At 36.3% G+C, this 23,238-nt stretch overlaps 1 protein-coding gene across 1 annotated transcript in view; it reads right to left on the minus strand.

Annotated features, from left to right (window-relative positions):
• Positions 1-22,994, minus strand: part of myo7ab (myosin VIIAb) — a 42,951-nt gene extending 19,957 nt beyond the window's left edge. The window contains exons 1-16 of the mRNA XM_079834634.1: positions 22,725-22,994; positions 16,037-16,100; positions 15,243-15,356; positions 14,964-15,116; positions 11,348-11,532; positions 11,110-11,231; positions 8,784-8,926; positions 8,565-8,678; positions 7,196-7,349; positions 7,031-7,107; positions 5,020-5,139; positions 4,778-4,920; positions 4,477-4,687; positions 4,124-4,259; positions 1,721-1,827; positions 417-554 (exon numbers count right to left, since the gene is read on the minus strand). Coding sequence (XP_079690760.1) covers positions 417-554; positions 1,721-1,827; positions 4,124-4,259; positions 4,477-4,687; positions 4,778-4,920; positions 5,020-5,139; positions 7,031-7,107; positions 7,196-7,349; positions 8,565-8,678; positions 8,784-8,926; positions 11,110-11,231; positions 11,348-11,532; positions 14,964-15,116; positions 15,243-15,356; positions 16,037-16,054 — 1,935 coding nt within the window. The 5' untranslated portion in view covers positions 16,055-16,100; positions 22,725-22,994. The remainder of the gene's footprint in view (positions 1-416; positions 555-1,720; positions 1,828-4,123; positions 4,260-4,476; positions 4,688-4,777; positions 4,921-5,019; positions 5,140-7,030; positions 7,108-7,195; positions 7,350-8,564; positions 8,679-8,783; positions 8,927-11,109; positions 11,232-11,347; positions 11,533-14,963; positions 15,117-15,242; positions 15,357-16,036; positions 16,101-22,724) is intronic.
• Between the last annotated feature and the right edge of the window lie 244 nt (positions 22,995-23,238).

The following is a 23,238-nucleotide window of genomic DNA, read 5'->3' on the forward strand; positions in this document are numbered from 1 at the left end:
TTATGGGTCTTGAGAGTGTGCCAATGGAGGCCTTTCTGAGCCATCGGATTTCAACTAAAATATCTTCATTTGTGTTCCGAAGATGAACGGAGGTCTTACGGGTGTCGAACAACATTTTCATTTTTGGGTGAACTAACCCTTTAACATATATAACAGTTTTTGTAATAAACCTAACAAAATCGAACTAGCTTTATGCTTAAAACAAGAATATACAGTCTTGCTCAAAAGTTTACACACCCCTTGCAGAATCTTTAAGAATGTGAATAATTTTACCACACCAAGAGGGATCAAACAAAATGCATGTTATTTTTTTATTTAGTACTGTTCTGAGTAAGTTTACGTCTTCATTCATAATTTTTCTTGAGCCCTGTTTTTAAAGTCTGCATTCAAACTCACAAAAATATGAATCTACTCACCATGGGCTTTTTGAGCTCATTGGGTTTGATACAGCGTACAAAGAAAGGCTGACACACGCTCAGCGTCCTCATAAGAAGCTCGAGTGAGCGCTTAAACTGACTGCTTAGAGTCGGGGAGCGCTTCCTTGTCTCCATTCCCTGAAAACACAGAAATTCTCCCATTGACTTCACAGAAAATTAAGAGGACCTTTACTGCCACATACGCACGGATACACACTTCACAAACGCACATCACACAAAAAGCTACAACAAATACCCACACTATGCACATCACAAAGACACCAATTCACCTTTCTGTGTGGCCCTTTTTTGGTCCAATCATTTCTTCTTTCTTTCCTGCCTCTTATAAATGTCATTCTTTCATACTTTCTCCCTCGCTTATCACGCTTCTTCTGGATCTTCATTGGTTGCTTGTATCCTCTATCTACCCCTTCTCTTGCTGTTATGCAAATGCTTTAAGAAGGCATTGTGAAGAGAAAAAGTAATCTAGTACTAGTTTCCCTCTTTTTCAATCTTCATACAGCGCCAGGAAAATGAGTAAATGGAATTTTTCTCTTGCAAAAAAAAAAAAAAAAACACCCTGAAATGCTGAAAAACACCACTGAGAGAACAAGCAGCATCTAACTTGAAACAGAATCTCTCTGTGATGACTGGCTTTTTTACTCAATTCATCTGGAGAATAATGCCACTGCTATAAAATTATTCTGTCAGCGCGCCCTTACCAACTACTTTAACAGAAACCATTTCCAAATGAGAAAAAAAACACAGGAATGAGTTTAACAAGGGACTATTGAGAAAACGTAGTTCAATAGGAGTATGAGAGGGACACAAACCACGCCATTAATTACCTTTTGAAGGGATGCAGTGGGCTCCAAATAGCCACATAGAAACTGAGGCAAAAAATAAGGTAAACGATTGAGAGACAGATGGAGGATAGCAGAGAAAGAGAGAGACTGCTGTTAGCCAAGTCTGCTGAGAATCAGCCAGGAGAGATTAGGGCTGACATCACCACAGAGAGAGTGAGTTACAGCAACAGGGTTAGTCAGACTGTGCTGACACTGTCACATAGAGTCACGTTAAAGCTTCAGTCTAAAGTTCACTCATTTGTAGGAGTCACTTCTTTCGTCCACCCCCCCAAGTGTAATTATTCTAACACATGCCTTTGCTTTTAATATGCAACCCCTCACATAAACCTGCATGGGCAGCATTTGGCCCTCAGAGATGTGTGCGGCCTCGCTGGCAGGCATGTCGTGAGCATTTTAATTCTGAGCAAATATGGATTCAGTATTGGAAAAGGGCATCACCATAGCAACATCAGCTTGGAAGATCTGCTTGATGAACTTGTTTTTGGATGAGTGCACAAGCTGGATGATGTCACTGTGAAGGCTGTCTCGGTTTTTCTCCAGGAAACCTGAACAATGAACCAAGAGGGGATCATGTTAACTCAAATAAGCAAAGAATTATATTATTTAATAATATTATTTATACCGTGGTCTGTCTGAATACTCTATTTTGATTGGCTGCAAGGTGTGCAATAAAACCGTTTACTGCACAGGTAGTTCCAAGTCAGTTAAATCACCGTTTTATATTAATAAAATCGCTATTTTGAAGTAATAAATGCACATATTTGTTGTTAATAGAGAGAGACGCTGCACAGACGCAGGTACAAATCTCTCTCTCGACAATAAATTAAAATACAATGCTATAATAATTCCTTCATTCAAATAAATGTAATTTTACGCACTACCTTTGTGTCTGATTCAAAGCGGACAGAATGCTAGATCTAACGAGCCGTAACTGACTGAAAATAACTATCAATTTTACCCTTCCGGTCAAATATTGCGCTGCAAACATCAATAACAGCTTTAAGATGTCAATGTTGGAAAATTACCATGGTATAAGTGGGATAATCCACGGCTAGCTGGGCATTAAACGATTTCTTTTGCTTCGTGTCGGGCAGATCTTTACCTCCACGTTGTGCATTAAAATCGTTTAATGCACAGCTATCCATGGATTATCCCTTACATATATTACATAATTTAATGTATTTTAAAATATATTTCTATATTATATTTATAATTATACATACATTTTTTTATTTATTTAAAAAAAAAAATTGTTGTTTTGATATATTTTGCACACAAAATGACGAAGACAAACATTCAGCCATTACAACAGTAAGTAAAATCAAAATAACATTGAAAATAAAATAAAAAAAGAATAAAATATATACATATATTATAATTAAAATATAATACAAATTAATAATTAAAACTGGTGTAAATTAAAGTGTACATTACAGATACTGAAAACAATTATTTGAGACAAATGTTTGCAAGGCTATACATGTACTACAAATTATTTAAAAGTAAGATATCCATACAAAAATCTTGACATTCAAACCAGTAAAACAGTGCTGAAAGAAGTCTACGACAGTTAGAGAAGAGGCAATTATAAATTATACATACGTTTTAAAATAATTAATTATACATTTATATTATGACAAATGGTGGAATATTGTCACCTCTTCTTTTTAATTTGTAGATGGATGATCTTTCTATTGAGTTAAATGAATGTAAAACCGGATGTGTAATAAGTGATTGTCTTATTAACCATTTGATGTATGCTGATGATCTTGTTATTCTGTCCCCTTATAGCGCTGGATTACAATAGTTGCTACCTTGGAATTATAAGATTCTATCTGCATTCCGACTGGTTTGGAGATATTGAGCTTTAAAGTTTTTTGCATTCCATTTGACTGTGTAGAAAGAACCTTTTTATTTTCTAAATAAAAAGTTCCAAAAAGCTTAAAAACTTAAAAAACAACATCACATAATGTAAAGAAGTTGTAACAGAATAAGAATATGTGAATAACTCAATTTTGACAAAAATGTCAGATAGAACCTTATAATTCCAAGGGGACGTAGTTGCTTCGTATATGTTCAAGCTGGTGTGCAGTATGATATTAAATTTAATACTAAAAAGAGTGTCATTGTGATTGTTAAAACTAAAGAGGATCTGAAGCAAAATTTCCCCTCATTTTATTTAGGTGACTAAGTATTAAATGTGGTGAATAAAATAAAATAATTGGGTAACATTATTAGAAATTATTTAAATGATGATGAGCACCGCCAATGCTGTAAATTGTGTGGGCAGGCAAATGTGTTGGCTCGTAAATTTCATATGTGCACAGATGATGTTAAAAAAGCACTCTTTAGAGCGTACCGTACTTAATTTTATACACGGATTTGTGGTGTAGATATAGTAAAGCTAAAATGAAAAAGCTTCAGGTAGCATTTAATGATGCATTAAGGATTTTGCTTAAGCTCCCAAGGTGGACAAGTGCAAGCCAAGTGTTTGTTTTCAGTGATGTTCCTACTTTGCATGCTGTGTTAAGGAATTATATGTATAATTTTATGTGTCGATTAAGTGACTCACGAAATACAATCATAATGGTCATAAACGATCCAACATTAACTGATACAAGTTATTCCTCCTGGTTCTGGAAGCACTGGAATGCAAGTTTGTTTGTCTTTAATATTGTTTGTTGTATGTAAATGTATATTATTGTTGACATTTTTTTTATTAGCGTGATATGGACCTAATAGTCTGAAATAAAGAATGAAATGAAATATAGTCTCAGTTGGAAGCTAGACTCATATCTGTGTTTAAGTGTTTAAGAGATTGGAAACTGTATAATTCAGTACCTTTAGTTTCATAGTGCACCACTCCAGCAAAGTGCTGAATGCCAAACTGGGTCTCGTGACTGTGCTTAGGGGGGATGTAGTTGGTATTAAGTTTGTGCTGGGAGTTTAGCTTGTTCAGCATGGTAGCATCTGTTCCCTAAGAAACACAACACAACAGCAAGTCATGGACATCTTCAATTCAACTGATGACTAATACATATATATATACATATATGTAATAATGCATATAAAAAATATGCAAAATAAAGATAGATGCTCAGCACTGAACCAGCAATGTTCTGCGCTGCTCTACGGACATTATAATCCAATTTATAATCCAAACATACAGCACTGCAACAAAACTCAAACTTTACCTTTGGGAACTTGCTCTCCTCATCAATAAGGGAAATGATATTCATAGGCTTCATGGCAATCATGTCCAAAGCATCCTGGTTGTCTGTGAATTCGATGTGGAGCCAGTTGATATCCTCCAGGTTGTACTCCTCCTGTTCGAGTTTGAAAACGTGGCGAACGAAGAACTGCTGCAGGTTCTCGTTTGCAAAGTTGATGCAGAGTTGCTCAAAACTACAGCAGGAATGAACAAGATTAGCACCAGTTTGTCCAGAAAATGCGGAAATAAAAATGGTCTAAAGTTTTCTATTTACTTATACTCGCCTGTTAATAGTGAAATTCTCAAAGCCGAAAATGTCAAGCAGGCCTATAGACCTACGGATAGTCTTGCTTTCTGTGGAAGGAACCCTAAAGATGGCGGCATTGATTTTTTCCACTATCCACACAAACAATCTCCCATAGATTCCCTGATGGAGACAAAAATAGCCCACTTAGTGGATATTGACGAATTCTGTGACAAATTGAGAATCAAAACTGGACCATTTATGGATTGTGAACCACCTCACCTTGACAAAGGCATTACGGACGTCCAGCCCCTGGTCCACACTGAGAGGAGTGGACACACTCTCGCCCCTGGTGATCAGTGTACGTGTGGTCAGACATATCATGACATCCTGAGGGTCCACCTGTATTGGAGGATTTATTATTGTGATACAATGTAAAAATATGTAATGTTCGAAAAATAATAAAATATAGGCTAAATACACATATGAAAGTTGTTTGTCCCAAAATAGAAAAAAACATACCCGATGTTGTATTCAGTTCATTGTAATTAATTACTGTGCCGAAATAAACCTTGTAAATTTAGCACAAGTGTCTATTTAATACATAATTATTCATATTATATTGCTATTGTTATTCTAACTCTGTTTGAGCCCACATAATATAGTATTGAATATTAATACCGAAGGTCTGATTAATGAATTTATTCATAATAATATTAAGTTGAATATGTTACTCTACAGAACTATTATTAAGCAAAATTATATTTTTAGTTGAAGAGACCAAGTGTAATTTAAATATGATGCATTAAAGAGAGTATTTGATTCTCAAACCTAGAGAATCCTGCCCACCAGGGGGCAGACGCAAACAAAGAAAATGCTTTTGAAATTCAGCACTGCCACAGCCATTTAAATCAAACTGAAAACAGAACTGAGATTTTGGACAGTGGAAACAGAGACAGACGTAGAAATCGTAAAGACTGCCAGCGGAGTGCTGCCACCAGGAAGTCTGACCAGACTCGTCACGCTGTGCCAGTGTCTACGATAATAACATTAGAATGAAAGTCTGATGCTCACTAATGACTGCATTTATCTCAAACTCCCCTCCCTCAACTGCGCGGATAACACGGTACCAAAGAGCTAATGAGAGAGATGAATCTCAACAAGACAGCAGAAACAAACCCCTTCAAGGAACAGCAGCTTCAAGACTGCAATACACTGATGCAAAAATGGGATTAAACCAAAGCTAAACGACGTTTACAGAGTAAGTGCAAAGCAAGGACATAAGAGTTCTTAGACCTTTTACTTAAAAGACATTCTTTATTCTGCACAGCTCATCAGTGCTAAATATTTCTCTGCAACGGCTGTCCATTTCTTCTGACGCTGTGTGGTCTATTAATGTTAAACAAGTCAAAAAGCTATTTAAGCATTCTGGTCTGGCTCCATTCTTCTATTGGAGGCTCACTTTTCACCATTCAATTAATTTCAAATCAAAAAGTCTCAGCTTTGAATATCTTGTTATCAAAGCCAAATTAAATTTATAATAAGAAATAGTCATACTGTGAGACTTAAAGATACCCTGTGAGAGGAAAAAGTTGCAAATGCGAAATAAGGTCACATTGTGAGAAATAACATTGCAGTTATTAGATATAAAGTCAAATTGATATAAAGTCGCAATACTCCAAAACGAGTTGGATTGAGAAATGTAAAGTCACAATTACGAGAAATAAAGTTGCCATTATCTTTTTTATTTTTTTCACTTTGAGGTGGAAATGAGCTTCCATATGTTTCACTTAGACAAATATCATATTACAGAAAAAAGTTGTAATGTTCACTTTTACCCTTAAATGCATACCTCAGGTCTTTAGTGACCTGGGACATCATTCACTACCCTCCTCCTCATTCATTTTTTAAAGTTAGACATCAACCTTCGTAGTATTCAACAATATACCAAGAAAAAAATTATAGTTTTGAGAATATGTTTGAGATCGCGATTATGAGCCAGATGCTGAATGTACTAGGAAATGAGCTATGACAAGAACAGGGATGATGGTATAAAACATTTGCTCAAACCGACCCCTTCCAAGCTAAAAAAGGTAATAAAATATGCTTTATTTTATTCTTCTGTAATTGTTACTCTAATATCAGAATAGTTTTATATTATTGCGACGGGTAGAGATCCATCCGTGTTAGATAGTGATACGGGTCGGTAAAGACCCGAATATGTAATAATGATTGGCGAAACATTCATGCATTTAAGGGTTAAAGCTCTCTCATGCGTTCACATGTACCTCACCTCTAACAGAGTGGCTGCTTTGGCCAGGTCAGGTGAGCGAACCACTACACAGGTATCCAAGTTCTTTAGCGTTCGAGCTGTTGGGGCAACACAAAAGGAACATGCTATTTAGCTACTCTGTCGTGACTTGTGTGGCTGACAATTATTATTAATAACAATTTCTACCTTCAAAGCGCATGTTGCCCATATGCAGGATGGCAGCCAGCAGTTTGGAGATCTCCCAGTTTTCGGTGTCAGTAAACATCAGGACCTTCATGGCTGACAGAATGCTTGAGTACTCCTTCAAATCATCCCTCCCCTCACAGACCGTACAGTTTCCCTGAATGACAGGCCAAGAGAGAAGAACACAGCAGATACGAACACGCAGCCTTTTACACACACTCTCTTTAAATACACCATTAAACAGATATTAGTGAGCAAGGTATATACTGTATACATACAACTGATGAGCCAAAACATTATGCTTAATATGCTGTTTTTTCTCCACCCGTTTGGCAGCGCTGACCCAGCGAGGCTTGGACTCCTGAAGGTGTCCTGTGGTATCTAACACCAAAACATTAGCAGCACATCCTTCAAGTCCTGTAGGTTGCAAGGTGGAGCCGCCATGGATCAAACTTGTTGGGCCAGCACATCCCAAAGATGCATCAGATTGAGATCTGGGGAATTTGGAGGCCAGGGAAACACCTTGAAGTCTTCATCATGTTCCACAAAATATTCCTGAAAAATGTGTGCAGTGTGGCAGGGTGCAACATCCTGCTGAAAGAGGTCACTTCCACCAAAAAACACCACTGTCATGAAGGGGAGTACATGTCAAATTTATGTCGACATGAATGGCCAGACAGGTGCCATCACTTCCCCAGGTAAATGGTGCACACGTACAAGGCCCTTCATCCACGTGATGTTAAAGAAAATGGGACGCTTCGGACAAGGCAACCTGCTCCAAGGTTCAGTTTTGACAATCGCATCTATTCTACCTGGACCTCAATATGCCATTTGCTTCACCTTTGACTGCTCATAATGTTTTGGCTCATATATTGAGGAATAGTACCAAAAATGATCATTCATCATGTACTCTTCCTCATGGTGTTCCTCAAATCGGTATGAATTTATTTCTTCAGTGGAACACAAAAGGAGAAATTCTAAAGAATGTCCTTGCTGCTTGTTTCCATTTAACGGAACTGAATGAGGACTGGTTACTTAAAAAAAAAAAAACATACAAAAAACACAATAAAACTATCATAAAAGTAGTCGATATGACTTCTTGGAAGACCTAGTCTCCATTCACTTTCATTAAACGCAACAGAGCAGCCAGAATATTCTTCAAAGAAAAAACTAACAAACAAAACAAAAAACTGCACATTTTGTGTTCCACAAAATAAAAAAAAAGTAAAACAGATCCAGAACTGCATGAGAATTTTCATTTTTGGGTGCACTATTCCTTTAACGGAAAGGGTCTATTCAAGTGCTTTCATAATATACAAGAAATTGTGTAAAAGTGTATTAGTCTGTGCAGATAAAAAAAACAGGCCCTCACCATAGTGAGATAAATGTAGTCTTTGGCCAGGCCCAGCCCTAATTTAGTCTTCTGATCAGGGCTCATGCCTGCAAGCATACAGTAGAATATATGGTAGTTCCTCTCATCGGCTGCCTACAAAGACAATTAAATGTAATCTCATCACCGACATCACCATAATCAATTGCCTGATAAAGAGACCCGCAGTGAGACACATTCTGGACATCCTCAATCTCTCACCTGTCTGCAAACTCTTGATTTCTCCAGCAGGTACTGCTCGACCTTTGCCCCCTCGATAGCTCCCCGTTTGTTGAAGTGAATGTCAATGTATTTCCCAAATCGGCTGGAGTTGTCATTGCGTATGGTCTTGGCATTACCGAATGCTGTGGGAACAGAGGAAACTTCAAATAAATCTCAACTCCATAGCAAACAGCAAAGCATTTGGTGTTACAAAGCCCTGACGTCTTTCATACAGGGTTGAGTACAATTTTGAATTCACACAAAGCTGAACTGAAATTTAAATGAGAACGACAGGACAAGGAACTACCTGAAATGAAAAGAAATTCAATGCTGCAAAATATTTTGAATAATCATGAATTTTTATTCCCTGACTTTCAGAATACCAAGTAATTTCTCTAAATTAAGTTCAATACTGTCTTTAACAAAGAAACTCGAAACAGGAGTCACGAGAACTCGTCAAAATAAAAGTTCGGTAGAAGGAATAAATTATAACAGAAATATATTATTATTGTACAGTCAAACGTACTTCTCACTGTAATAATAATAGTAGTAGTAATATAAAAATTATTCAAACTTTATTTTTTTAAGAAATAATCAAAAAAAATTCTTCCATGTTTTAATTTTAACAGTAAACCTCTGTTGTGCAGCACTTTGCCAAGAATAAAAGGAATTGCTTATCTTTTTCAATTACATTTTAAAAGATAAATTGATTAAAGTTTATGGCTTAATTTCATTAGCACCTTTTTTTGATAATAAATGTGTATTAAAACATAAAAAAATTACATTTCACAGGGCCCTGTTAACATTTTAATAAATTAATATATACATTTCATATGGCCGTAATTTTTTTTTAAAAACTCATGAACACAGCAGAAGCAGATAGAGCAACCATTGACTACCATAGTAGAGAAAAAATACAACGGTAGTCAATGGTTGCTCTATCTGCTTGGTTACAAACATTCTTGCAAATATCTTCTTTTGTGTTCAGCAGAACAAAGAAACTCATACAGGTTTGGAACAACTTGAGGGTGAGTAAATGATGACAGAATTTAAATTTTTGGGTGAACTATCCCTTTAACCTCTTAACTGTCACGGTCCCACAGGTGGGACGCCTGGTGCTCTTTTTTTTGATCGCCTTTTTTCATATCATATATTTAAGTAATTATCACAAATTAGGTATCATTTGAAAGCTTACAAACTCAAAATTCATCCTGTGAAAACCGTTTTGAAATCGGACATTGTGTTGCCATGGAAACGTTACTCTAAATTATTCTAGTGGGCTCCTCCCCTAGTGGGCGCTGTCATGTTTCATATTACAACAATTATTTTAACTACTTTATATTCAAAATCTTTTCCAATCTTGACAAAACGCATATTGTCGGAAAGGTCTGAGTCTCAAGGGTCCATATTTGGTGACTGTTTTGTGATGGAAGTAATATTTGGACAGAAATTTACAGGAAAATGCATCAAAACAACAATAAATGGAATTTGAATGACACCCGGTGGCTATTTTTGGTACAGCACCCTAAACAAAATCTCATGGGGACTTCAATTTTTGTGATATCAACTTCAAATTTGGAACACAAATTGGTTAGACATATGGCTTTGATTTTATAGTAATTTTAGAGTAAATTCTTTTTTGTAAAATATATATTTTATATGAAATAAAAAATATTTAGTACAGTATTTTTCATTTACAGTAAATTTAAACTTCCATAACTATTTCATACTTTCATATTTTGAATTGCTTTCACTTCAGCAATAATCTGCAGAATGTCGTCTTTAAAACTAGACCAAACTTTGGTCTATATTCCAAAGCATTCTTGAATTACAGCCCTTTAAGTTTGGATAGTGCATTTTCATGTGTATTCTCAAAAAGGGGGGTGACAGTCAAAGGGTTAAGAGGCATGTCCCAAAACTTTTGTCCATATAGTGTATATATATATATACTCTTCATAGAAATGTTAAATATAATGAAGAAATATAAATATATACATCTTATATACCCCCCCCCCCCCCTCAAAAAAAAAATCATCAATTATTAATATAATGCAATGCTTATGGACATATCACATATAACGTATGAATGATAACATGTTTTTTTTATTTATAACTACAGAAAAATATATTAATGAATATTATTTAATTAAAAACTAAACTTACAGCACTTGATTTATTTATTCTCAGTTCTTTATATTATTTTATTCTGATAGGTGCACCATCCTGCTTTCACAGTATACTGTGTTTAACAAGTGCTGGCAATAACTGGATCAGTGTCAAGACGGGTAGGGTTTATGTCATTAGGTTTAGAGATGATCTTCCTGACCTTCTAAAATAGGGTTGGCCTCCAGAACCTGCTGCTCAATCCAGGAGTGTTGGCCACTGATAGCTGCCAGGAACTGCAAGATGAGCTTGGTGCTCTCCGTCTTCCCAGCTCCAGACTCACCACTGAACACGCAACATGGTCAACAGGGTCATGTGCACTAACCAGTGAATTATATTGTGGTAAAAATAAAACAAAAACAATCCAAACTTATCTTAAACCGTTACAAGCTGTGATTTACCTGATGATGCAGCACTGGTCCTTGTTGTTCCGTTGCATACTGAAGTAGCAGTTGTCTGCAATGCCAAAGATGTGTGGTGGCATCTCTCTTAACTTTTTGTTTGTATAAAGGCGAATGTGATCAGGCGTGTAGATGGGCAGGAGCTGGTATGGATTCACTGCTATCAGGATTGATCCTGTGTACGTCTGAAATACATTATTGTGAACACATAAGTCACTTTTACACTGTCGGGCCAAACCGCTCTCGTTGCTTAACCGTTGCATTCCGTGGTGATCAGGTCCAGCCGGTACGGATATGGTTTAATTTTCCAATGTGGTGCTGAAAACAGAGCACTTTGGAATGTAATACAAATGTGTCAGTTGTTGGCTTTGTAACACAAGAGTTTACAGAGACCACGTTATGGAGGATGAATAGATATTTCTATTATCAACTTGTGTTACTTTGCTCAAATAGCACGCTTAGCCAGTTACAGAGAAATTGGTTGGCAGGCAACAGACAAGTGGCTAATCTTGAGTGGCGACTACACTCGATTTTTAAGCCAACCACGCTGATTCAATTCCAGGCCGAGAACAGTTTATAATGATGCCGTGCCAAACCAAGCTCGAGTGGAAATATAACAGTTCTTTACCATTCTTAGAACCATTCGGCCTGATGGTGGAAAAGCAGTTATATAGTATGAACAGGACTTCAAATGGCTTGACCTGACTGGCAACAATGATTTAAAATCAAGTTTTTGGTGATAGTCGGGAAAACCTTTTGATTTCCTGCACTTAACAACGGACACAGTGTGAGCCATAATGTCTGATTCATTAACAAATTACTCTTATGAGTCTGTTCAGAAAAAAAGATTCACAAATCAGTCTTAAACTCACTCATGAGTCAGTGCTTTGAAGTCACAATTGACTTCCCTCACTGACCCACAAATCATTTTTTTGGTTGTGAACTATTGAATATAGAAAGTTTCAGGGTAAGATTGTATAACTATTTTATGTTAAAATACTTTCCGTGCTAATGCCAATGCACTTTTATACCATCAAGAAAGAGCAAGTAACAAGAAAATTGGAGATTGACCTTCTAGATAAGCAGAAAGTAAATACATCTGATCAGCTAAGTGCACTAAACACATTTCCATACAAATGAGTTCTACGCAAGGCCTGTGTCCAATGATTGAACTGATTCAAGCATCAATTTTAAACTATGACAAAGTTACAATGCCTTCCATTAAGCATTCTAGTGGTGAGAACGGCTAAAGGGTATTCAATGAAGAAACAAAATGAAAAGGTCACATTTCACAAAACCAATTTGATCCGAAACCTGAAACAAAAACAAGCAAAAAAAAGCTTGACCAAAACAAATCATTCATTCTTTTCACTCAATTGTTTTACAGAATGAAAAAACACACCCAGAATTCATAAGCAGCAAACGCTACAACGAAGGTAAAATGTTTTGGTCTCCATACATTGTTCAGTCATAAATCAATGCCAATGTTCTAACGACACATTGATCTATTTTTCGAAGTGAACAAGCTTTGAAGCATAAAATCATTAAAAATGTATTTCATGCTAAGCAGCAACAAGCCAGTGTTGTTAAAAAAGAGTCACTTGCAATCAAAAGTTTTTCAACTCATTTTACTATAATCCGATGTATTTCTGACTGAAAGAGGATATATAGTGAGAACAACACGGACTTTGATCAAATAAGACCAAAATATGAATTTGGGTATTGGTTAACATTATGCAATAGCCAGGATGCCAGCCGAATTTAGTCCCGCCCACAACATTTGAGGTCGGGAAGTAGTTCAGTCTGGACTTGATCCGTTGTGGAGCAACTATGCCCGAACAGGAGATGTTCGGACCAATCAAATTGTCAGGGCGGGCTTTATACGATGATGGACAGATGATAAACAGTAATGTAAGCATTCACGTCACCAAAGAGCGTTTGGGTTGAATTCGTTCGAATCCTAGACGGAGAACATGTTCGTATATGCATTCACCTTTACTATTTCTCTCAAAAATGATGATCGTGTTGGTAAGTGATCTGTGTATCCTTAAATTATTTTTACAACACCGGCAAAGATCGTTTACACTCATCTTCTTCTTCTACTTCTTCCAGTGTGTGTGCAGTTGAGTTCTGTTGACAACTATGCGTCGCTCCGTTGCTCTGATTGGTTGTAGGTCTATCCAATTGATGTCTTTCCTTAGCCTGACAAGCCAGACCCACATCAAGATGTTGGGTCTGGGAACAGCTCAATCCGACGGGCAGGATAAACGGTTGTCTTTCAAATTCACTCTGCAACCAATTGGATAGCGCCGTGAGCGCCACAACCAACCGGAGCAAAGAAGAAGGTGAAGCCGAGCTAACGTTAGTTGATAGACTTTCGCCGTATCCGGTAGACAAAACTTCGAACATATCTTCTTTTCTTAAGAATGACTTCAGTGCCGTTCTTTGTTCTTTTCTCAAAGAAAAGCTTAACTCCAAGTCTTCCAGAGTCGCGGCCAAAGCCGATTCAAAAGACAGCTGTTCCTCAGCTTCTTTGTTTACAAGTAGCACGCCGAACCTCCGCAACTCTGCCGTGACGTGCCGTCATTATGTTAAGCCCGCCCACCGACTCTACACACGCTGTGATTGGCCTGACCAGAGTTTGGTTTTTCCAGCTCTCAGGTCTACCGAGAGTTGCTAGACTACACTCGCGGCAAAATACATTTTCTGCCGCTAGGGTGCGTCTAGATTTCTAGGCTAGTCTTTCCTGGTTCGGCCCCATAATCACAGCCCAATGGAGCAGTATCAGACTCATATTCTGACTAGAATTGAGTATGACGACGTCAGGCTAATTATGTAATAGTTTGTGTGGTCTAAATCAGGGGTTTTCAAACTTTTTGTGTGTGTGGACCACTATTTGTAATCAAAAAATTTTGCGGACCACCTCATAACACACATAATAAAATATGTCTACACACAGTCCTACCTGAATTATTCCGCACCTCTAAATAGGCTTACTAGCACTAAAACTATAACTAGTCATCAAATCAGTACAACAGGCTTGTTAAAAGAAAGTTTACTGCACACAACGGCTGCTACATATTTAATTTATTTATTCTGGCTCATAGATGCATCCGACTCACTGTCAATCTCTTAATTTTTTGTAACTTCTGCCTCTGTCTCTTTTTTCTCTTCAAAGAACCTGTTGCTATCCACCGATCCATAACAGCACTGAACTTGAACGTCACGGCAGAGCGCCACTAGCCTATTTTAGTAATCGCACAATAACTTGACAATTAAATACAAATGTTATATCAATATAGGCCTACATATTCTTTTTACTTTTTATTTTTTAATGGGAATTTCCTGGTAAAATTAAGGTAAAAAAATATAATTTTATTTTATTTTATTTTGCCTTTCCACGGACCACCTGCAGTACCCTCACGGACCACTAGTGGTCCACGGACCACAGTTTGGGAATGACTGGTCTAAATGATGTAACGGTTGATGTTTAAAGTTTTTCATATTGTAATTGTAATTTGAGCCCAATCGTGAAGTTTCCCATGCAGCCTTATTAGATTCCACATGCAATAAAATGAACATCAAAGACCAGAGAAATGTCAAAGGTCACACTTACATATATGACCCTGTCGTTGTAACGGATCAGGAGATTTCTGAGGATACCAGCTTCATTCAGGTCCCCGAGTCGGATCATGTCCTCCACTCCATGAATGGAGGTTGGGTGCATGGGCTTGATATTTGTAGCATTCTGAAGAGAGATCCGATGCTCCTGAATGGGGGAAAAGACTATTAAACCTCCATTCTGATTGGTGGAGAATGTGCTTTTATAGTTCACTGACTGCTCTTCTCTCACAAGTTGGTCGTTATTATGAGTGGTACACACTGAAAGACCCACCTTTCCTTCATCATCCAAGACCTGGATTTGACCCGAATCACAGAGTTTGACCACAGCGCCAATCGGGACGTCAAACTCATGGCCTGTTCTGAGGTCCAACCAGACATAGTCCCCCTATGGGACAACCAATCAAAAAATCTAATCTTTAAACAATCAATACCAAATACCATAAGTTATTTAAAAATTTATAATAAATAATTGCAAAAACAGACTACAAACATTATTGCAAAAATATAATAAAATGTAAAAAATAACCACTGGAGTCACATGGACTATTTTAACAATGTTTTTACTACCTTTCTGGACCTTGAAAGTGTTAATTAAATAGCCGTCTCTGGACAGGCCCGAGAGCTCTCGGATTTCATCAAAAATATCTTAATCTGTGTTCCGAAGATGAACGAAGGTCTTATGGGTTTGGAATGACATGAGGGTGAGTAATTAATGACAGAATTTAAATTTTTGGGTGAACTATCCCTTTAACCTCAGCCATCTGCCGGCTGGCGGCTGTTATACTGTTAATGTAATCAATGGTAGTCCCAACAGGTCCAGCACAGTGATTCAACTACAGTTCCACAGTGGGAGGGTCTTGTGTTGCAATAAGACTCATTGAGAATGCAAGGTGGCCATTGCACTACAACTGGAACATGATTTAACGCAGCATCATTTAAAAAATGATTACTGGAGTGGAAAACTGGATTTAGTTCAATTTATCCAGGTGTGTTAATAAAGTATGATGTCCTAGCTGCCAAAAAAAGAAGTTTAACATTGAGCAAGCGCATAAGAACAAGTCTTACCTGTTGCAGAATGACCATGTTTCTGGTTTAGAGTTTTGACATTAGAAGTCACCATGTGAGGGACCTATACAGGATAAAAATAAAGAGAATAAGCGAACGTTAAAATAAAATCTGAAGTTGTATCAAAAGCAAAGATACTGCTGTACAGCATGAAATGATTAAAAAGACAAAAACATGATTCACACCCAAGGACTTTGCAAATAATTATAAAAAAAAGATACTACGGCCTTTTTTAATAAAAGCAAGAATCTGATCACAGTTTCACACTGCATCATACATTTTAAAATGACCCTGTTGGGGCATATTTAAAATTACAATGGAGGAACATTTTTACAAAATAGCTTTACTAGTAAGGATATACTGATCCCAAGAATATTAAAGACCAAAAACATCTCTAACTTTAAAGAGCACAGAAAAGCTAATTCTATTAACAATGTGGCTCAAACTACAAAGTAGACACTGCCCCAGACAGACTAGACCAAACATACAGCACATAAGGGTCAAATGAATTTAATATAACTTTATATATATATATATATAAGTACTTTATTCCTGTGATGGCAAAGCTGAATTGCTGCCATGACTCCAGTCTTCAGTGTCACATGATCCTTCAGAAATTTGTGCAGCTTTTGTGGAAACCATTATACATTGTTTCAAGATTTTTGGCTCAATAGAACTTTCAAAATAACAGCATTTATTTGATATAGACTTTTTTTTGTAACAATGTAAATGTCTTTACTGTCACTTTTGATCAATTTAGAGCATCCATGCTGAATAAATAATTTATTAAAAATAAACAACAACAGAGAAAATAATCAAGTTGATCTCTGATTATGGCATCTCATCCTGAGAAGAAACTTTAGTCAAGGTTACATTTTTAAAGACAAGACTGAGACTGTCCACACCGTGATCATTATCATTAGAAAGCCATTATCAGTACTACAGAATATCACACAGATTGCCTTTTGATTAAAATACTGCTTGTAGTTACTTGAAGCAACTGCCTGAACTGAAGCCAAACATTCTTGATGTATCTATTTACACCCCGTGTTACTGAGGATAATTACACAGCTGTGGAAGCAGATCCAACAATAGTTTTACTCAGGATGAGCATCCTCAAGTCCTTACATGTCATTACAGCCAGCATGAAGAGTAGTGCGTGACACTCACGATGAGCTTCCCACAGTGGTTTAAAGGCTAGAAGAGTTGTGGTCTGGAATTAGTCACTTACAATGACAAGCGAATAGATTGAACGTGAGAGGCAAAGGGTTCATATACCCTATTGATTTCCAAGCCCTCTTATGATCAACGAAGGAAATAACTTGGATCAAGGAATATCAGGTTCAGTGACTTAAACTCAGTTTACAGTTTATGTGGCATAATGTTGATCGCAAAATTAACTTCCACTTGTACCTCCCTTTCTTTTAAAAGAATAAGATAGTGAGACACTTACAATGGAAGTGAATGGGGCCAAAAACACTCACAGTTTCAATAGTATAACAATACGGCATAAACAATATGATGATTTTAGTGTGAGAAATGGCTTCCTTACCTTTTCTCTGTAAAGTTATCAAATTTCACAACTTTGTTGCCATGACCCCTAAAATGACAGTAAAAATTATTCAAACATCTTTACAGCTCTAATAACAGACAAGCTTTAACAGAATATTTTATGTAATCAAATTGGTAACCGTGATCTTTGCTTTATTTAAAGAAAATATTTTTGTTGTAATCAACATTATGCCACAAATCCTGTTGATTTAAGCTGAACCCAACATTCCTCTAAAATGAACGGATTGCTTTTTACTATTGTATTTTTTATATTATTATTTATTTTATTTTAAATTGCTTTTCCCCCTTTTTTTAGAAAATAAATAATTTTAATAATAAATGTAATGTTTTTTTTCTTTTTCCTTGTTTGTTAAACATGTTTGTTTGGTTTTTGTGTTATTTGATCTGCTAATTATCCTTGTTTATGGAACTATGTGGGTCTGTAATTAATGTAAGAACAAATATATGCATTGTATGTCAAATTTGTTCCAGAAGAGATAATAATTATAAAACAAATCAATTAATTGACTTGCGATAAATGCGATTTTCCAGATTTTCAAAGTGCTCTTTTTATTGTGCTGAGTGGACTCATCAATATGTCAGATTAAATATTAAATAATAAAATAACAGATCCAATGCTCCAGACTCCATAGGGTTAAACGGAGCAGCACCCATGCGGTCCATAGGTCAGGTGAAGGAGAGGGAGTCTTTAGGAGCTTACACTGTCGTTTGTATATTCCAGCTGAATCATTTCCTTGTCGGTTTTTTTTTTGTGTTTCTTTTTCAACACTGCATAACCAATTCCATCCTCACCTGCATCATGAGCAGGCATCATGAAAATACCTGGCTGACTCACAGATCTATTTTTGAGTTTCATAAGGTCATGTTAAATGTGAGAACGTAGTTTGGGGAGTAAGACTGAGGCATGTGTTACCTCATGGGCCACCTCATGGCATAGTCGATAAGAAGATTAGTATGGATGTTAATCACAGATTAAGCACAATATAAAGACCAAATTTGTTTTAAAGAATTTGATGCAGAGTGCAGAAAAGTGGTACAATGCCTAAATTAAGTCATTGGTATAGATCTGTAGATCAACTAGGCTTTTGTTCATTTGAGTTTTGCAAACTCAGTAAACACTAAGAGACAAAGATCAAACGAAAGGGCCCTCACATCACCTGCTCTGGGTCGCGTTAGGCCTTCAGCACAGACTGACAGTATGTTAGTGTGTCACATGGTCAAACACAGAGCTGCTCTCAGGGATGTCCGCGAAATTAAGATGCAAAAAGGATAATTTGAAGAAAGATTTGTGAAGGTATTTCGAATTTATAACTTGTCTTTTAAAAAGGCGGTTGTTAACAAGTGGATAAATGGGACTACAGCATGGGTTACCAGGTCTGCAAAACAAAAATAGCCCAATGGCCAATCAAAAATAGCCCATATATTCTTATCCCAAAAATATGTGAATATGCCATTCCAATACATATTTTACAGTCATTGTTACACTGTACAAAACTAATTGTTGGTTTAACTTTAAAAAGTAAGCTACCTGGTTGTATTAATGCAATGAAGGAGATTGGTTTAATAAACAGGAACCTAAAATATTATGTTATCTAAACCACATTAATTATCTAAGTTTGTAATAAAAAATCATGAAAATAATTTTTTACAGTGTTTGCATTAAACTGAATTTCAACTTTAAAATCCCTATCTAGTACTAGTAATCATTGTGGCGAGGTTGGCGAGCGAGAGACGTGGGAGGAGAGAGCGAGACCGGTGCGCAAGTCGCTAGTGGGGTGAAAGGTGGTGACAATTATATGGGGCCCCCACTGCCCAGGGGGCCCACTAAATCCAGTAGTTATTCTATATATTCCCCTACTCTTATGAATCAATATAGTATATACATTTGTATTCCTGAGAGTTTAATGAAAACCACAAAAACACGCACTTTAGTCTAGTTAAAAAAGTTTTCCAAATTTCCTCTCCCCCCTCCCTAAAAATGGTTAAGTCACATGGTTATATATAGTGTATCAGAGTTGAGGCTGCTCCGAAAAACAATTGAAGTTACCAGTACCAGTAAAGTCATGAAAAGGAGAGGGAGGTCAGGGAAATTGCACTTGCACTGGTTAGTGCACTGTATAGCCATGAGAGTCGATGAGATGGGGTCCTGTGCCCCGATAGGACACCTAATAAGAGCCGCCGCCCGCGCACTCCGCTATGGTCACATATCTGTATATGGCGCGGCGCGGTGCGAACCGCCCGAACAATTACACGCTTAAGGTCACTGTCTTTTTGTGGTATTATGTAGTTTTTTGGTTTGCATATAAAATCAAAAGGATTACAGACTTGCTATAATATAGCACATTATCTTCATCAAAAATGAAGACAGTGAGAAACTTTAATGGTTTTATTTTACATTTGACTCCATTAATTTTAATTTATGAATCTTTATCTCAGCTGTTAGAGTGTCTGGAAAGACATTTTATAGGCCTATTATATTGCTGGTAGGCCTACTTAAAAAATTATTATTTTTTTAAAATCATTTTACTAATTTCTTATCTTTTGTTGTTATTTTATTAGTTTGACTTGCACAATAATAGGTTATTAGTCACTTAATGCCATTGTTTTGATATAATATTTATATACAACTTTGCATATAAAATAAGTAAAAGCCTTATTTTATTATTATTATTTTTTTTATCCAGGCCTGGACTTTACGTTGTTGTGTTTATGTTTTGTTATGTGTGTGCTCGCGGCAGTCGTCCGTGAGGGGCTGCATCTTTTACTTTAATTTTGTTAATTTATTTATTAAAGTCTTTAAATGTTCGCCAGTTCCTCCTTCTTCCCATAACAATGAACTGTGTTACAATCATAATACGCATTGTAATGTATTCATAAAGGAGCTCACTTGATCTCAAAGGCAGTTCAACTCCCTCACAATCATCTAGCAGTTTTTAACAATTGAGGAATATAAAATGAGTAAAACAGCTTTCAATCAAATGCAGTTTATGCAATATGTGAAACATTTAACCCACAGGAAGAAAATCAACCCATGGGTTTTTTTCAATTACGCATGAAGCAACGGGTTTCCTCACTTTTCTAAGTTAAGTCAACTGATCACTTAATTCTAATTCAAACTTTCAATTATTTTTGTTTTTAAATCAAGATAGAAAGAGTTGTTGGAAGCTAAGTGATGGTGATGTTGAAGTCACGCAACTGTTAATTTATAGCCTACATTTAGCCTTTTTTAGTTTTAGTGTAAGAATCATAAACTTTTGGTTTGGGTGATGCTAATTAGGCCTACAAAAATACACCATTCACTCTATTCACAAAACTATACATGTACATTTGAACATCGGAGAAGCTACTTTGAAACTAGACTGCCAAGATGCTAATTGTAAACTTATTTTATTGTAAAAACTGAGCTGAAAACATAGGGAATAGTAGCATTTCTACAGCAGTTTGGAGGGGGAAAAAAATCATGCTATATTGTTCAAGCACATTTAAAGAGATTATAGATTGAAATGTAAACTATTTGGCTTTTCTGGCCTTACCATGTCTAATCTCACAATGTATGGGGTTGGATAAATGGCAGAGACACATAACTTAAAGGGATAGTTCACCCAAAATTGAACATTTTGTCATTATTTACTCGTCCTCAAGTTATTCTAAACCAAACAGTTGATGGGCCCCATTGACTTCCATAGTATTTTAATGGAAGTCAATGGGGTCCATCAACTGTTCGGTGACCCACATTCTTCAAAATATCTTATTTTGTGTTGAATAAATAATGAACCTGTTCTCTTAATATTGCTCATGTTTTTCTAGACTTATAGGTCAGACGTTTATTTGGCTTTCATAACCAGTCATTTGCCCTGGGCCAAGACTCACTAAAGGTCTTAAATCTCGTGCCCCTCTAAACTCTTAACTGCTTTATCCAGCACGTCACTGAGTGCCAGAGGCAGATTAACACAGTCACTTCCTCTGTGTCTGTCAGCTCAGCAGCATGTCAAAGCAATTCAGTTCTCTGTAGAAGACGTTTCTTGCCATCCACACAACAACACGAGGATGTCAATAAAACACAGTAAAAAAAAAAAAAAAAAAAATTCAAATAAATTAAAAAGCCTAGAAAATGTGGTAGGTATAAATTAATATTAAAATATATTGTAAATGTAAATAAAAAATATTAAATAAAATAAAATAAAAAAAGATAGAAGTGTAAATAAATGATAATGGTAACACTTTACACCAAAGTTCCATCAGGTTAGTTAATGCGTTAACTAGCAATGAGCAATACATTCGTTCCAGTACTTATTAATATTTGTTAAAACAAATTAATACAAATACAACTGTTCATTGTTAGTTCAGGGTCATTTACTAATATTAACAGATACAACATTTGATGTATTAGTAAATATTGAAATGAACATAAACTGACATTAATACATGCTTTTGTAATATTTTTTGGTCTGGTTCATCTTAACTGATTACCTAATGTTAACAAATAAAACCTTATTGTAAAGTGTTACCATGATGATAGTATACATTTCGTTACAGTGTAATTATACATTTAAGTACTGAGTAATATGCATTAAAGTCATGTACTTATTATAGGGTTAGGTATAGTTGCATGTAATTATGCATAATTTATAGTTACTCCAGTACTAGGTGTAACAATGACATTGTAAAATAAAATGTTACCTAATACTAATATCTAATACTTAATGGTTATTTTTTTGTCTTTATATATATTACATCTTAAATTATTTTTAATTTTTCTTACCTTACAGGCTGTCTATTCTTGCTTTAAACATAAACCTTGCTAAATATTATTTGTGATTAAAAAAAAGAAAATCTATTTGCCAATGGGTAGTAAAAATTTACTTAATTCAAGTCTAATTTTCTCACACAATTTGGCTTCTCCAGTAAATTCAGCTAATTTTAAAGATGTTTCAATATTTTTATTGGATATCTTATGTTAATATCTACTCTATAGGAAGGTGTAAATGGTTCCTGCTGAGGCCTGGTACAGAGAGCGGCAGAGCAGAAAACAGTCAGCAGTAAGTAGCTTTCCGTAAAGCCTTAAAAGAGCATGAGGTGCTGGACGGCTAAGCCCAGAGTCTGAACACTTACTCACCTCACAGTGACTCAAGAGTTTGCCTTGCTATTCACCTCTCTCTTCTTCTATCTTTGCACTTCTATCTGCTCGTCCTTCTGTCGCCAGATGTTATGTATGTCCACACGTCCAGGTTCAAGAGCTGATCTGGAGTCAGGTGATTGACAGGTGTAAATGAAATCAGAGGATAAAGTACACTCTTCAACAGTCACTAAACTGTGTTGTTGTCCTCTTATGTATGTCCTGCTGTGGACTACCTGTTGATGAGGGATGCTGGGTAATGCAGCAGGAGAGCAGTGGCAGTGTTCAGCGTCTCCTTCAATGGAACTCCTGATCCAGCTTAGAGGGAGGCGGGGTTAGGCAGCAGCCGGTCACTGTGGGGGAGGGAAGGCTTGACACAAAGGTCTAATGGTCACTTCAACCACTAGTTTCCTGTTACACTTTCTCCTCTGCAAACTAAACATGAAAAGGTCAACCTTTTGTATTTATAAACGGATGCTGGGTGTGTCTGATTCACTGATTGTAACGTTTAAAT

Source organism: Gobio gobio, assembly GCF_949357685.1.
Source record: "Gobio gobio genome assembly, chromosome: 14".
Classification (NCBI taxonomy): Eukaryota; Metazoa; Chordata; class Actinopteri; order Cypriniformes; family Gobionidae; genus Gobio; species Gobio gobio.